General features: G+C 35.9%; 1 protein-coding gene across 4 annotated transcripts in view; it reads right to left on the bottom strand.

Annotated features, from left to right (window-relative positions):
- Positions 1–222: 222 nt before the first annotated feature.
- The window catches only part of STRN (striatin), a 94,214-nt gene continuing 78,733 nt past the window's right edge, over positions 223–15,703 (bottom strand). For all 4 annotated transcript variants that reach the window (XM_043604173.1, XM_043604171.1, XM_043604175.1 and 1 more), the window contains 5 exons: positions 14,486–14,653; positions 12,659–12,799; positions 8,114–8,218; positions 6,142–6,228; positions 223–6,024 (listed from right to left, as the gene is read on the bottom strand). In XM_043604173.1, the coding sequence (XP_043460108.1) occupies positions 5,855–6,024; positions 6,142–6,228; positions 8,114–8,218; positions 12,659–12,799; positions 14,486–14,653 (671 nt within the window). In that variant the 3' untranslated portion in view covers positions 223–5,854. The remainder of the gene's footprint in view (positions 6,025–6,141; positions 6,229–8,113; positions 8,219–12,658; positions 12,800–14,485; positions 14,654–15,703) is intronic.

The following is a 15,703-nucleotide window of genomic DNA, read 5'->3' as shown; positions in this document are numbered from 1 at the left end:
CACTCTATAATGATAAATTTCTCTATCTTCCTCACAATCAATAATTAAGACTGGCTTATTACTTTGGACTCACATCTACTTTGTCTAATACTCCTTCATTCCTCTGCATGCCTCTTCTGCCCCACCCCTACTGGAAAAAACAAAATCAAGTTGTATTAAAGTATTTTATAATAAACTGCAAATCCACTAGATTCCAAAATATTTCAATTCATGAGACACCTATAGCACATTATCTATATTTGTACACTTTATTTAAAAACAAATAATACACTTAGAGCCACCAAATAAAGATATCTTAATTAGCTTATCCATACCCTGAATTTACAAAAGAAACTTCTTGCACCACAAAAATTAGCATTTGGATTAATTTACATTAATTGATATTATAACTAAATTTAAAAATACCTGAAGATCAAACAATCTGGTCCAGGGCCCACCAGTTGTGGGGAGGGGGTGGGGGGGGTGGGTGGAGAAAAGAAGTTAGTAGGAATCTAAACTGATGATGCCCTGGAGTCAGCTCTAGTAAACTGAAGTTAAGAAGGACGTAAAGTAACCAGTAGATTTCAGGATTACAAAGAAGTGGTTCCTCCTAAAAACAGATATTAGATCATACAGTTGGAATGCATGTAGGGAATACCTCTTAATCTGGATTGAAAAAAGTGTGTGGAGAGGGGGGTCGAATTTGTTTCTCACAAGAGGCAAACTTCAGCCAAACAATGAGAAGAAAGCAGGGAGGGAGGTACATGGTAGACTGAAGGCTTTCTGACTGCTGATAATACCGAACTTAGCAGATCTGTACAAGTCAACTAAAATACCATTCTCTGAGACATTTTCAGAAAGGAGCTAACAACCAGGGAAAATCATTCTACATTAACAAGGCACTCACTGGTTCACAGCCTGTTAAAAACCCAGGCAGACATTAAAGTTAATCTAAATTAAAATGAACTTTCTAATTTGCATCACAGGGATGGCAACCATGTGGTCCCAGTTAAATCAAATCTAAAGCTTAACTAGCAAAGATCCAGAAAATTCTGACCCCTAAGCACCACTTCAGGAATACTGCTAGAATAAGTAAGTGGAATCTAGGGATCTCTGTTTGGCCTAGATTAGTTTTTTGGTTTTTGTTTTTTGTGTTTTTTTTTTTTTTCCGATTAAGAAAAAAAACGAAAACAGAAAAACAAAAACAAAACTGATGCAATCTGCTAAATACTTTGTCAATCTGGTGTCCCTTACACTGACATGGAGGTCCAGCTAGATGATGGATACGGCCAATTAAAAAGCTTCCAGTGCTGAAAGTAAAAATGATTCAAATCATTTACCAATGACCTGTCCTTTGTTTTTAAAGATGGACATGTTTTCTGGACCTTCCCCTAAAAGGAACTTCTGGAATTGATACATTTCACAAAAATATACATATGATTTTCGGTCAGCTACTACTTTTATACAACCTGAATCCCAGTGTCAAACACATAAAGTACTGCAATTATATAAATAACTAGACAAGTAACAGTAACAAAGGCAACTTCTGAGTACATAAAATTAATGATTATGTACTTAATAGCCTTGAAATAGCTTTCAAAGAATAAAGTAAGCTGAAGAAAATTGTACTTAGAGCTCTTTTTCCATGTAAATTCAGTAACAGTTTGGCTCTTGGTTGAAAATATCACAGACGTATACTAACCAGAGTTGAACTATATCCACTCACTATCAACACTGATGATAAATTTTAAGCAGTTCTTTCAAAAGAAAACCAAAACTCTGAGTCTTTCAATCTGATTTGTGACATCTTAGTTCAATATAACTTAAATGACAAAGCCTGAGAAAAGCACCAACAGAGAAATTGCATCCAGTCATTTCTGATCATAAAGATTTGCTTTCATTAAAATGGCAGCAATGACAACGAGGTAGATATGAAAGATGCCATTTAAACACTATTCTTAGGTGGTATTTTAACTAGTTCAGGTGTTTAATCTAAAAATAATTTTTACTAGTTGGATCTTCATCACAGAAGAATTTCATGGCATGCTCTTGTGTAAGAGGGAAATATATGAAGTACTAAAAAAGTAAGCCTTTAAAAATTACATTTTTACAAAATTACCTAGCCAACATTAGAAGATCCCATAATTTTGGTGAATCAATAATTTCTCCTTTTACCTGAACTTAACTATCATGAAAGAATAGTTATTTTCCTGTCTACTGAAATTTCTAGGAATTCACATTCAAAATCCTTGGAAAGTACACGTGGTGCTCAGAAGAGCACGAAGACAGTGCATGAAATGTCCCTTGAAATCCTAGAAGTTGAGCAGATACACTGAAAAGACATTGATGGTCACAAATCAGGATCTTCACAGACTGGCAAACACACACGCACACGCGCACACACACATTCACTCTCTCTCTGTCTCTCAATCTCTCTCTGCCATAGCCCACCCCCACCCCCCCAGCTCAATCCTCATCCTCACTGTAAGGCTGCATTTGTATTTTATTTTAAAGGCACCTCTCATTCTCTAGCTATTGCCTTCTTGATGATATCTGTTTTGTTAAAAAAAATCCTGAATGTTCAATGGAAATAGTTCAGTACTGAGAATGGAATATTTTTCAATTCACATTTGAATAGCCAGGTTTTCTTACATTCAGATTTTAATAAACTAGAATGACAGTCTTTAAAACAAGCATGCTAGCCTATAATGAATATAGTATATACAGTAATTGAAACATTTAGAACTATATATTATACTGCAAAAGCAAACAGCACAACACTCATCATACTCATCATTACCTGTGGTGTACACGACCTCTAAGAATGAAAATACAAAACAGTAAAATGCACCTATGGTTTATATATATATATATATATATATAATATATATAATATATATAGTCTATATATATTATATATATTCCTACAATATATATAATATATATTTATAAAATATACATACATTTTAGACATTTTCAAATAAATCTTTATCATTATCTCCAAAAGAAATTTATAGCAAGAATACTGAAGGAATGAAAGTCAGATAAACAAAAATTTTTCACAAAGTTCATTATCAGTGATGCAGCATAATTTCCCCCCTTTTAGTCATAACTAAAATGATTATAAAAGCTAAATACTTTGCATAACTAATTATCTGTTTAATGGCAAAAATCGCTAAACTTGTTCAATAGAAAAATACTGAAGGTCATTATATCACTTATGTTAAATACCTGTCTAGGGTTCGAGTAGCAAATGAGCTCCATATGACATCTGGGTTTTGAGAAGGGTGCTGCAAGTCCCAGAGATGTATTCATAGCATATGAAAATAAGGCAGGGACCATGTCTCCTGCTGATTTTCATACTCTCCCAATACATTTCACCCAAAATATTTACAAACCAAGCACTATGAAAGCATTTCAATGACTGTGTGAATCTTGAATTTGTTCATTTGGGGGATTAAATTTCTGATAGGCTGGCGGGGAAAGCAGATACATGTCTATGCTTCTCTCTGGTTGGAAGACAGCTTTGGCTCATTTCTAGGCTGTGATCACACAGTGCTAGTGGAGAGGAATCTGTTTCTGTCTAGGGTCTCCAATGGCCTGGCACTGGCTGGCTAAAGAACTTCCAAAGCTCCATCATCTGCACCACAGTTTACCTATCTCATGGTCATTTTCCACTCACGAAGAGAGAAATTTCAACCAGGAGGTATAAAACGTAAGGGAAGAGACTTTCTTGGTTTTGAGAATTTCAGTGATGTAAGTAAAGCAGGCACTGGAGACCTTGCGAGGTAATTTAAGCAGTAAGTGGTAAAACAATAGCTTAGTCCATCATAAACATGCCAAGTAAGGGCACCCGACTGGATTTTCCAGTATACTTATATAAATGTTAGGTTAGCAACACCATTGTTTTTTACTCACTGAAGAACCAAAAAGAGGAATGAACCAAACACAATGTGGACTTCTATATCTGCATGGGAATATAAACATTCACCTGGGAGTTCAAGTCCAGGTCAATTCATTCGATTATAGAAAGGAGTCCCTTGAGCCCACTGTGAACCAAAGCACAGATGAAATGACAAGGTAGCTGTGTCAAAATATTAAAGTATATCTGTCTATCAACCAGGCAAATCTAGCTTGTATGCTGCAAAACTCTAGAGGCAGAAAAGCAGACATTTTAAAGAAAAATTGTCAATTACTATCCATATCACCACCAGAATACTTTTTCAGAGTAAATATACATATCATCAGAAGTGTCATTGTTACGACAATGGAATATGTTGGGAGAGGAATGTAGGAATTATATTAAAAGATTAAAACATTTATGGATATGGATTTTAAGTATGAAAACTCCTATATATACATTTTGCTGAAAAGTTGGGCATTAATAATTTATTCCTAATTTCTACACTGGTCTCTGACATTTGGGGCAAACAAAAGAATGTGAAGACACTAGGTCCAAAGAGTGGGGTCATGGGAATCTTAAGAGCTGGTCACATGTGGGTCACAGGCTAGGTGAGCTCAAGGAACCTAGGTGAGTTCAAGGAACCCTGGTCCTTTATGACAGTTTTCCACAGAAACAATACTGACACACTGCCTATTAAAACACGCTGTGTACTCCAATTAGAGAATGGAGGGGTAGGGGAAGGTAAAGAGAAAACTCTTTAACCAAGGGATGCACTGAACTCTTCCATCCAGATTTCCAGTGGGCTCTTCTTCTTGGATAGATTAATGGAAGACTTCTGGGGCACAAACCAGGTGCTTTATTTAGTACTGCAAAAGCAGTTGCCTGACATTAACCATACCCTTTGGGCTGTCAAAACATAATTATAAACTGTTTTTGGTAGATGTCGGATAATTTGAATATGAGAGACAAAGAAAAAGCAAGAGGTCATCCGAAGCATGGTTATGTGGATTTTGAAAAACAAGTACTCACAGATAACTTCCGTCTTTTCAACCACTAAAAGGTAAGATTTCATCAATATGAGATAACCACTCTGGTACTAGAAATATCACATGAATAAAGTGAATTTTAAAATTAATAGAAATTATCAAGATATGCCCTGCTTGCCCTTAAAAATAAACAGAATCTTGAACCTGAATAAGTTAAATTCTTTAGTAAAAGCAGACTCTACTGACTATTGATAATGGTGACTGTTTTTGACAGCTTAACTTTACAATGTTACCAAATCTATTTTCAAAAAGGTAATACAATATAGAAATCTGCTTACAAACTAAATATTTGTTTAGCATTTTTGAATAATAATATATTTAACATATTATTGCATTTATTTTTTTCCCCTAATGGTAAAATGCTTTGCCAGGTGCTTTTATGTGCACAGATGAAAGGAGAGCTAAATTAAAAACTCATTTGAACACTGCCTGCTCATTATGCACATCGGGGTTAGTACAGCAGATATGGTAAAGATTACTGTTTTGACTACCTAATGTGGTTAACAAGATTTCTCAGGGGAGAACTGGGTCTAAATTTCTGTTCTTCCTCTATCATTCCCAGTCATCAAGCTTTTTAATTATCCCTTATAGCATGCCCTATTTACTCAATAGGGACAGGCTAAACCTATGTTCGCTCAGGCCTGCCTAGCGAATTAGAACAACCTCAGAAATAATAGCTCCTATTGGGGGAAATTTTGAAACAGTTTTCAGGCTCACAGATTCAGCTGAGCTTGCAGCAACCAGAACAAACCTTAGTTTTAGAAAACAGTATACGAATTGCAAAACTATACTTTAACAAATGTTCTCTGTGCTCCTTCGGCAGAACAAAAGGGCAGGACAGGTTGATTCTTGCCCTGGTCTTCTGTATCTCTTTTGTGCAGTTGATTATTTATAAAGAGCTAGAAGGTGAAGATGATGCATTGTGTCATACAAAGACTTTGGCCAGTGCATCAGCCCCAGCACTGGCTATATAGCATTTGGATGGGTGGAAAGCTACATCGTGAATTGATTCTTCAAACTTTTTCCGATGAGCTGTAAACTCTTGGATACACGTCTTACTTTCTAGGTTCCATAAACGTATTGAACAGTCATGACCTGTATCAAAAGAAAAGAAAAAAAAAGAAGAAGAAAAGAAAAAGAAATTGAAAGGAAAAATTACATTAACATGAAAATAGTAAGGATAAATAAATAATCCATAGTTGATGTACTTACTCCCAGACATCAAGTACAGGCCATTGGGATCAACTGCTAAACTTGTAACAGCTTCTAGATGGGCTACCATGGAGTGGATGAGTTTGCCTTTGGGAAAAAGAGATTGTTACTCTTTATTAACAGCTTTCCTCATCCTGAACATACGCCAGTTACCATGTTACACTGATTTCTCCAGTCACCCCTCTCTGTGTACTTACTGCATCAATAGCTTTTTCCATCACAGCTAAAACAATGTGTCTCCCTCCTGCTCTAGCCATGGTAATGAGAAACAAAAGCTTAAATTTCAGATTATACTTCTGTCTTTCAAATAGCAATATAAAAGTCAGTCATTTATACACAAATATTCCCTTAAGCCATGTTCATTAACTAAGACTAAGACATGAATCACCTACTTTGCATCCTTTAGCTACAGGCAAATTATATGGGTTGTGAGAACAGAAGAGACGGAAAGACAAAGCAACGGAGGGAAAACCCAGCCACAATATTGGTGGAAACAACATATAGAAAGGGATTAAAATATTAAATTACTCATTACTCACAGCTAAGCAAAGTCAGCAAAAGTTAATATATCTACAAAGCTAATAGCAGATACTCAGGTAAATATGGCTGCCAATATGGAGTGTTTTCCTCCGAACACAGCTCTTCAGGAATTTCCTTCTGACTAGTGAATGAAAGCTAATAAAAAATGGGAAAGCCCACATATCCTCCCCACCTTACATATAGTAATTCAAATCAATCAGGACCAGATAGTCAATATTATAATACCGAAAAGAGTAGTCTATGGAAAACTGAATCAAAAAAACAAATGACTTAGGGGTTTCTATCTCCAACACTAAGGCTCTCCAACATTGGACAATTTTAAAGTTTATTTATTTACAGAGAAACTGTGAGCTGGGGAGGGGCAGAGAGAAAGAGAGAGAGAGAGAGAGGGAGAGAGTGAGGATCCCAAGCAGGCTCCGCAGTGTCAGTGTGGAGCCTGACATGGGGCTCAAACTCATGAACCGAGGCTCAAACTCAAGAACTGTGAAATCATGGGGCGCCTGGGTGGCGCAGTCGGTTAAGCGTCTGACTTCAGCCAGGTCACGATCTCGCGGTCTGTGAGTTCGAGCCCCGCATCAGGCTCTGGGCTGATGGCTCGGAGCCTGGAGCCTGTTTCCGATTCTGTGTCTCCCTCTCTCTCTGCCCCTCCCCCATTCATGCTCTGTCTCTCTCTGTCCCAAAAATAAATAAACGTTGAAAAAAAAAAAAAATTAAAAAAAAAAAAAAAAAAAAAAAAAAGAACTGTGAAATCATGACCAGAGCTGAAATCAAGAGTCAGATGCTTAACTGACTGAGCCACCCAGGCACCCCAAACTTGAACAATTTTAAACAAAATATAATGATCATATGCCTCTTACTTCTAACATGTTTCTACTTTGCCCCAACATATTCACAGCAAGAGATCAATTTTATTGGTATTTGAATGACCTTTTCAATTGTGTCCCTAGTGATAACCTTGGTGCTAGGGCCAAAACATATTATCTACTTATTATTAAATAAACTAAGATGAGGGGCGCCTGGATGGCTCAGTTGGTTAAGCATCCAACTTTGGCTCAGGTTGTGAATCTTACTGTTCGTGGGTTCAAGCCCTACATCGGGCTCTGTGCTGACAGCTCAGAGCCTGGAGCCTTCTTTGGATTCTGTGTCTCCCTCTCTCTCTGCCCCTCCCCCGTTTGTACTCTGTCTCTCAAAAATAAATAAAACATTAAGTAAATGACTTAAATAACCTAAGATGATTTTATATGCTATCATGAAGACTAGTTCTTAGCAGATTTGGACAGAATGAACAGAAACTGAGCTGGAAGAGTATTTGTTTCCATGCTTATTCCTAGACTATATAGCCACTAACAGACACCCAAGTCAGCCTACTTACAGTGGGTTTTATTTATTTATTTATTTATTTAACACTGATCACTCTGTAATAAACACTTACCTGTGTTGTTATCATAGAATTTGATGTGCCTGTCTTCATGGGCAGTGATGCTGATGGGAAGAGTAGGATGGCTGATGACTCTATTTATTTGACAGGAAGAGGTGGCTGCGAAAAAGAAAAAAAAAAGAGCAACAAAGTTAGTTAACGCTACTATTTCTTCATATAAGAGGACTGAATGCTCACCTAGGAGACTTTGTGACTTTAATATGTCTTTAGTTAATTTATTCTGTGACTGTATTCTCAATATCAATGTTAGGAAAGAAGAAGTGCCTGAACAATACCATACTGACAAATGTAGAGGTACTTACAAATGAGAATTTTCTTTTCCACCACCTGCAATCAATGGGTGCCACCTAGCACTGAGCGTGGGGCCACAGACATTTCTCATTCTCTGATGATCTATGATATTTCTGCAGCTTTAATAAAGTTCCATCATTACTTACAAGTAGATGATAACCAAATTTAAATCTCCACTCTTTCTAGATATTCTTTATCACATGGTTATCATCTGAAGACAAATATGACAAAGAGAGCTTCTGAAATGTATAATCTTCTCTTTCTCATCATAATAGAAATGGTTATCATTTGACAGTCTACCGTGTTTGGAATCTTCAAATAGTCAGCATCCTAACAGTAGTTTTTGTGCCCTATACAGTAAGTTTCAAAGAATTTCAATTATACGCACAATGAGAGAAGCAGGCCACATGTCATTAGGCCCGTATCACAGTACGTGAACTGTTTCATGGTAGAAACTGATGAATCCGTGTGAAATGTAACTAGTTCTTGTACTATTTTTGAAACTCTGCATATTTAAAATTATTTCAAAAAGAGTTAAACTTTTTTAAATCTTAGTTAAGTTATTACGAATTTACATTCACATAATAGAAAATATAGCTAAATATAGATAAAAATAATGGTAATATTAGGGTACTCTATTGGATTTTCTTGTGGTCCCTAAAAATATGACATCTTAAAAACTGAAGGTAATCTTTTTCCAGTACTAACAGCCTGATATCTAAGAATAAAAGAAAAAGTCACTTGACCACGTGGAGTAAGCTCAGTCAGTTATACTCAATTTAAATGGTCCTTAACAAAGACTTTAGTTTCAAAGCTCAGCCTGTAGTTGTTTTTTTTTTTTTTTTTCCTTTCCTCCAGAGATAACATACCACTGAGCATTATCCTCTGTAGGATCTAGCAGGAGAGTAACAAAAGACAAGAAATACTTTAAGTAAAATATCCCATGTATTCTGAGAGAGAGGTTTCTGAGAATAGCTTCAATTATGCTGAGACCTAGAAAATAATTATGATAGAAATCAAATGATGGAAGGAAGCAAAAGAGTTTTTACTTAGTAATACTTTTAAGGAAGTTTCTCCACTTAATAGTAAATCAGACATGTAAGCAAAATGCAAAGAACACTAGGAATAAATTGAACAATGAATCTAAAAAACTCCTGCAAGTATTTGTATTCAGCTTGTAATGTAGAAATGGCTTACTTTTCACTGGACTGACAAGACCTCAATTACCTGCTTCAAATACCTTTGACTTTATCACAAATCACCACTGACATTAATGAACAGAAAGTGAGTCTATTCTGATTTTTAAAACAAAAACCTCCATCCTTTTTAATTCTATAAGAAATTTACTTTTACCTTGAAACATGTTTTTGGTCTGAACTTTAATTTTTTAAAAATCTGCTAAATTACAGAAAAGAACAATGTAGTAAAAAAATAAATAAGCAGGGGTAGTCACAGTAGAAAAGAATAAAAGTACAGCTCTGAAGTAATAAAACTGATAATTTATACAACTCGAAAGTAATCAAACTGATAATTTAGGAAATGTCAGGACAGGGGCGCCTGGGGTGGCTCAGTCAGTTAAGCGTCCGACTTAGGCTCAGGTCATGATCTTGCGGTTCGTGGATTCGAGCCCCATGTCAGGATTTGTGCTGACAGCTCGGAGCCTGGAGCCTGCTTCGGATTCTGTGTGTGTCTCTCTCTCATTTCTCTCTGCCCCTCCCCTGCCTGTGTTCTCACACTCACTCGCTCTCTCTCAAAAGTAAATAAACATTAAAAAAAAAAAAAGGATATATTTAAAAAAGAAAATGTCAGGGCATATTATTATTATAACTCAAAGTAATTATCACTTATTCCAATAATGTTGCCTTTGTTCAAAACATTTTTGGCAGTTTTCTTCAGAAAATGTTTCTAGTATCAGGCAAAAAGTCACATGACTTTATTGTCACACACTTAAAGAGAAAATTGGGATTGCCGAGTTTACTTCATCCATCTCATCCACCAGACTTGACATCTTATTAATTTGTAGCAGTCATTAAAGTCAGTATTTACCACTCAGGACATTCTAAGAATTGACTACAATTTCTGAAGGTAATTCCAAAAATGTTCACATCCTTCTTAGTTTCATATTGTTATCTGTATTTTACTACTGTAGCTTTAAGTCATATATTTAAATTGATTTTAAATTTATTGAGAGTCTAAAACCGATTATTTCTTGACAAAAAAAAGTTTCTCCTTTTCTTATTCCATAATATCAGTTTTTATTTTTTCACCCCTCTCTTTTACATCCAAATAGTTCAAAACTCTATTCGTGTGTATTTCCCCAAACAATTCTCCTAAGACCTCAGAAAAAAACAAAGGCCAACAGATCGGGAAGAGAAAATGAAGAAAGCCAAAATGGAATGAGGGAAATTTTTGCAAGGAAAAGAGTGGGGGCGGGGGGAGGGAGGGAGAGGGAGAGGGAGAGACAGACAGACAGACAGAGACACACACACACACACACACACACACACACACACACACACAAACACACCATGGTAATTATTTTCAAAGCTAGTTCTCAGATTAAAACAACAATATATATGTACACAGCTTCCTTTGTCAACTGCAACCTAAAATGTACTTGTCTAGATTAAGCCTAAAGACAGAAAGCAGTGGTTAAAAAGCCAAAAATCAAAAAGATTCCATAGTATCTTTTTCACAATCTGAGAAATTATTTCCTGACTTTCTGTATCCAATGAGAAGCTTCATATTTGAGATTTTAAGAGACACAACTTGATTTACAGTCTAATCAGTAGTGAGCTGTGTCAAATAATATTATTAATACAAAACTAAATTGATTTAAAAAATGAAATTATGAGAAATGAAAAACAGATTTATTTTATATTCAGAATAAATATTACTTTCTTCAAACAGAATTGAAAACTAATCATTTGGTATAAAACTTGACTCCTCTTTGTTTTTTTATCCCCATATTATTTTTTAATATGAAATTTATTATCAAATTGGTTACCATACAACATCCAGTGCTCATCCCTCCCCGCCTTCCCACCCCCCATCAACCCTCAGTTTATTCTCAGTTTTTAAGAGTCTCTTATGTTTTGGGTCCCTCCCTCTCTAACCTTTTTTCTTTTTCTTCCTCCCCCCCCCCCCCCCCGCCTGCTTTGGTCTTCTGTTAAGTTTCTCAGGATCCACATAAGAGTGAAAACATATGGTATCTGTCTTTCTCTGTATGACTTATTTCACTTAGCATAAAACTCTCCAGTTCCATCCACGTTGCTATAAAAGGCCATATTTCATTCTTTCTCATTGCCACGTAGTATTCCATTGTGTATATAAACCACAACTTCTTTATCCATTCATCAGTTGATGGACAGTGAGGCTCTTTCCATAATTTGGCTATTGTTGAGAGTGCTGCTATAAACACTGGGGTACAAGTGCCCCTATGCATCAGTACTCCTGTATCCCTTGGGTAAATTCCTAGCAGTGCTATTGCCAGGTCATAGGGTAGATCTATTTTTAATATTTTGAGGAACCTCCACACTGTTTTCCAGAGAGGCTGCACTAGTTTGCATTCCCACCAACAGTGCAAGAGGGTTCCCGTTTCTCCACATCCTTGCCAGCATCTATAGTCTCCTGATTTGTTCATTTTAGCTACTCTGACTGGAGTGAGGTGATATCTGAGTGTGGTTTTGATTTGTATTTCCCTGATGAGCATCTTTTCATGTGCCTGTTGGCCATCTGGATGTCTTCTTTAGAGAAGTGTCTATTCATGTTTTCTGCCCATTTCTTCACTGGATTATTTGTTTTTCAGGTGTGGAGTTTGGTGAGTTCTTTATAGATTTTGGATACTAGCCCTTTGTCCGATATGTCACTTGCAAATATCTTTTGCCATTCTGTCGGTTGCCTTTTAGTTTTGTTGACTGTTTCCTTTGCAGTGCAGAAGCTTTTTATCTTCATGAGGTCCCAACAGTTCATTTTTGCTTTTAATTCCTTTGCCTTTGGGGATGTGACTTGACTCCTCTTTGGAATAGCTCAAATGCTATTCCAAATAGTATAGTTATAAATGTGCATAAATTTAAAGTCTTAAAATCAATTGTAAATCATTTTATCCAAGTAACTGTGTTCTGTGATTTAAAAGGCAGAACTCTTTATAATAACAAGTATTTTCTGTAGTTGACTCTAGTAATTATAATTTTGAGAAAGTTTAAAAATTTGACCCAAACAAAGAATACTTAAAATTGGTATACATACTTGTATCTAGGTTGGATTCTAAAGTGAGAATGCGCTGTTGCGTTTCCATGTTAAAGATGCTTGTATATCCTTTGCTGAATGATGCTACCATATGGCTCGGGTCACTGCTCACTAGATCCACAGACGCAGGGATTCCCAATTCTAAGAGAGTCAGAACATATTCAGAGAATGGCGATCAGAGGGTCTAGTTGAAAATGTCCTTATAATATAGCAAAACAAATAGTCACAAGATTTCCTTAAGAAGTAAAGAAGGCTCAACATTAGAATAAAAATTAGCTCATTAGCCATTCAATAGAGATTATTTCTTTTTTTACTGTTAGCCCTAGCCTATTTTATTATCTTTACCTGTTCAGCAAGTCTTCTACCTGTTACTCAGCTAATATATTCACAGAATGCAGGCCTTTACTCAGAAAATAAATGGAAAACATTTCTGGACTACAAGTTTTGTTGCTTCCACTTTTACCTGAGGCTTAGAGTGGCATTGTGGGAATTCTTTAAGAGACCATCTCTTATGAGGAATTCTAACTCATCAAAAATACAGAATTAAAAAAATAAAATTTCAAATTATTATTTACTGGTAGAGTCATACAAATATCAAATGCAGGCAACTCATCAAAACCCAGACACAGGTTAAAACAGCTCAAGAATAAAGAAGGTACTTTATCATCTAGAATAGGATAAAACTTGGTTAAACTTACAGTGTACTTACAAACATAAAAGAATAGAATGATGTATACATATCATGTATACATATACATGAATATAATCTGATTTTTTTATATGGTTGAAAATCTAAAGCAAGCAAGCAGTTAAAAAATCTGTATATTATAGAAGAAGATACATTAATAGCTAATAAGCACACACACACAAAAGTGCTCACAATAATTAGCCACCAAAGCGATGCAAATTAAAACCACAATGAAACACTGCTACACACCCACCAGAGTGGCTAAAACTAAATGAAATGATAACACCAAATGCTAATTAATTAAGAATGAAGCACAGCTGGAATTCTCATACATGCTGTCAGTGGTATAACATGGCACAACCACTCTGGATAAGTTTGGCAATTTCACATAAAGTTGAACACACAAAACCACTTCTAACTCCCAGCAATTCTACTTCTAGCTCTTTACTAGCTCAATAAATAAATAAATAAATAAATAAATAAATAAATAAAGAATGTTCATAGTAGTTTTGTTCATAATACTCAAAAACTGGAAACAACCTACATGTCCATCAAAAGGTAAATAAATAAACACACTGGTTTAATGAAATACTATTAAACATCAAAATAAATAAGTTGATATGTAGAACATGGATGAATCACAAAAACATTAGAGAGTAAAAAGCCAGGTACAAAAAGAGTACATATTATATGATTTCACTTCTATGAAATTTAGAACAGATAAAACTTATTTGTAATGAAAGAAATCACACCGCTGGTTGGAAATGGGAAGAGGGGCTGGGAAGGACCCAAAGACACTTTGAAGAGGTGAAGGAAAGGTTCTAGATCTTGAGAGGTATAAGAGTTATATATTTGTCAAACCCAGTAAGACATGTCTTCAATATCCATTTTTACTGTAGATGTTATATTTTGATTTAAAAAACATTTTTTAATGTGTGTTCTTTCATTGAATACTATGCTTTTAAAAATCATAAGTTGGAAATTCAAACAAATATGCTTTCATTACTTAAAAAAAAACCCTTCAAATTAAATTTAAACTCTAAGAGTTTATAGAATCGTTTACTTATTTATTTGCTTGTTGTTAGACACTTTATAAAAGATTCAGTTGAATGATAAAAAAAAAAAAAAAAAGCATATACCTTGATTATCATTAAATACACTTAGGGCTGGAGCAGCCTCGGCTGTATTCCATAATCGGAGAGTGCCATCTGCTGAACAGGACAACAGGCGCTGATGGGCAGCACTGTAAGCCAAGCCCCAGACAGCATCGGTGTGGCCCAGCAGAGGGCCCCTTAAAACAGAAGGATCTACACAAAATAGCAAGAATGCAAAATCAGGAGAAAAAAACAAATCATAAAGGTAACTCAGATTCCAGAGAAAGGAAATACAAACAAAAGCGTCTAATAACAGCACAAAATGTGCTTCCTAGTTTCTATTATTCTTCTGAAATGTTGCAGTAACTAAAAACAGGCTTGGAAATACGCACATGCAGAGTCTAGGACTTATAAATTAAAATTTTAAAGTACATATTTCTCTCCTTAAAAAAATCAGGTATTTCCTTCTCCTTCCCTTCTTTCCATTTGTCTAGATTTTTTAAAAAGCACGTTAACACACATCATTTGAATTTAATCTGCGTTCAGAGAAGTCACAACTATTCCTCGAGGAAATGAACAGAGATCCTTTCCTCGTTGAGCTCTGTCAGCACTTTGGACACGCTTCTTCAGACCAGCCTCCTGTACCTCCGCACTACAAATGGCAGTTATTCCTGGGAGCAACAGGTCCCTGGAATTCACGGTGGACACGAACTGAGACATACAGGTATTCCCCTCTAACAGCACTAACCGACATGTGAATGATGTGCATGAAGGGAAGGAGGCTCACTTAGCACGGTTTCGTGACAAAAGTCAAACTGGAAACTGTAATTATCAATCCTCACAGTGACTCTATGAAGCAGTACTTTCAAGATGGCTCACACATGTTAAGTTTAAAATGTCAATGTCATCTGTCCTCTACTCTCTGTCATATCATAAAATATTTATTGAAGACACGGTGTGTTAGGCACTATGCTAGATGCTGGGGCCACACAGATAATTAAGACACAGTGCTATCCTGGTCTCAAAAGATGTTGTGATAAGTACAATAACAGTGACTGACATCGTATCCATGGAGAGTAACAGGATTGACTGAAAGCTTCCTGGAAAGAATGACACCTAGAGTATACGGGGGCTGGCCAGTCAAAACTAGAGGGAAGCCACTGCTGGCAAAGGAGGCGGCACCTGCAAAATCACAAAGGAAGGAAAGCACGACATGTGAGGAAATTTACAAGCAATTCAGCACCACTGAAGTGTGAAGTTGGA

This window comes from Prionailurus bengalensis, chromosome A3, assembly GCF_016509475.1.
Source record: "Prionailurus bengalensis isolate Pbe53 chromosome A3, Fcat_Pben_1.1_paternal_pri, whole genome shotgun sequence".
Lineage (NCBI taxonomy): Eukaryota > Metazoa > Chordata > Mammalia > Carnivora > Felidae > Prionailurus > Prionailurus bengalensis.
The sequence above is the reverse complement of the archived record's forward strand: the minus strand, read 5'-3'. Positions and strand labels throughout refer to the sequence as shown.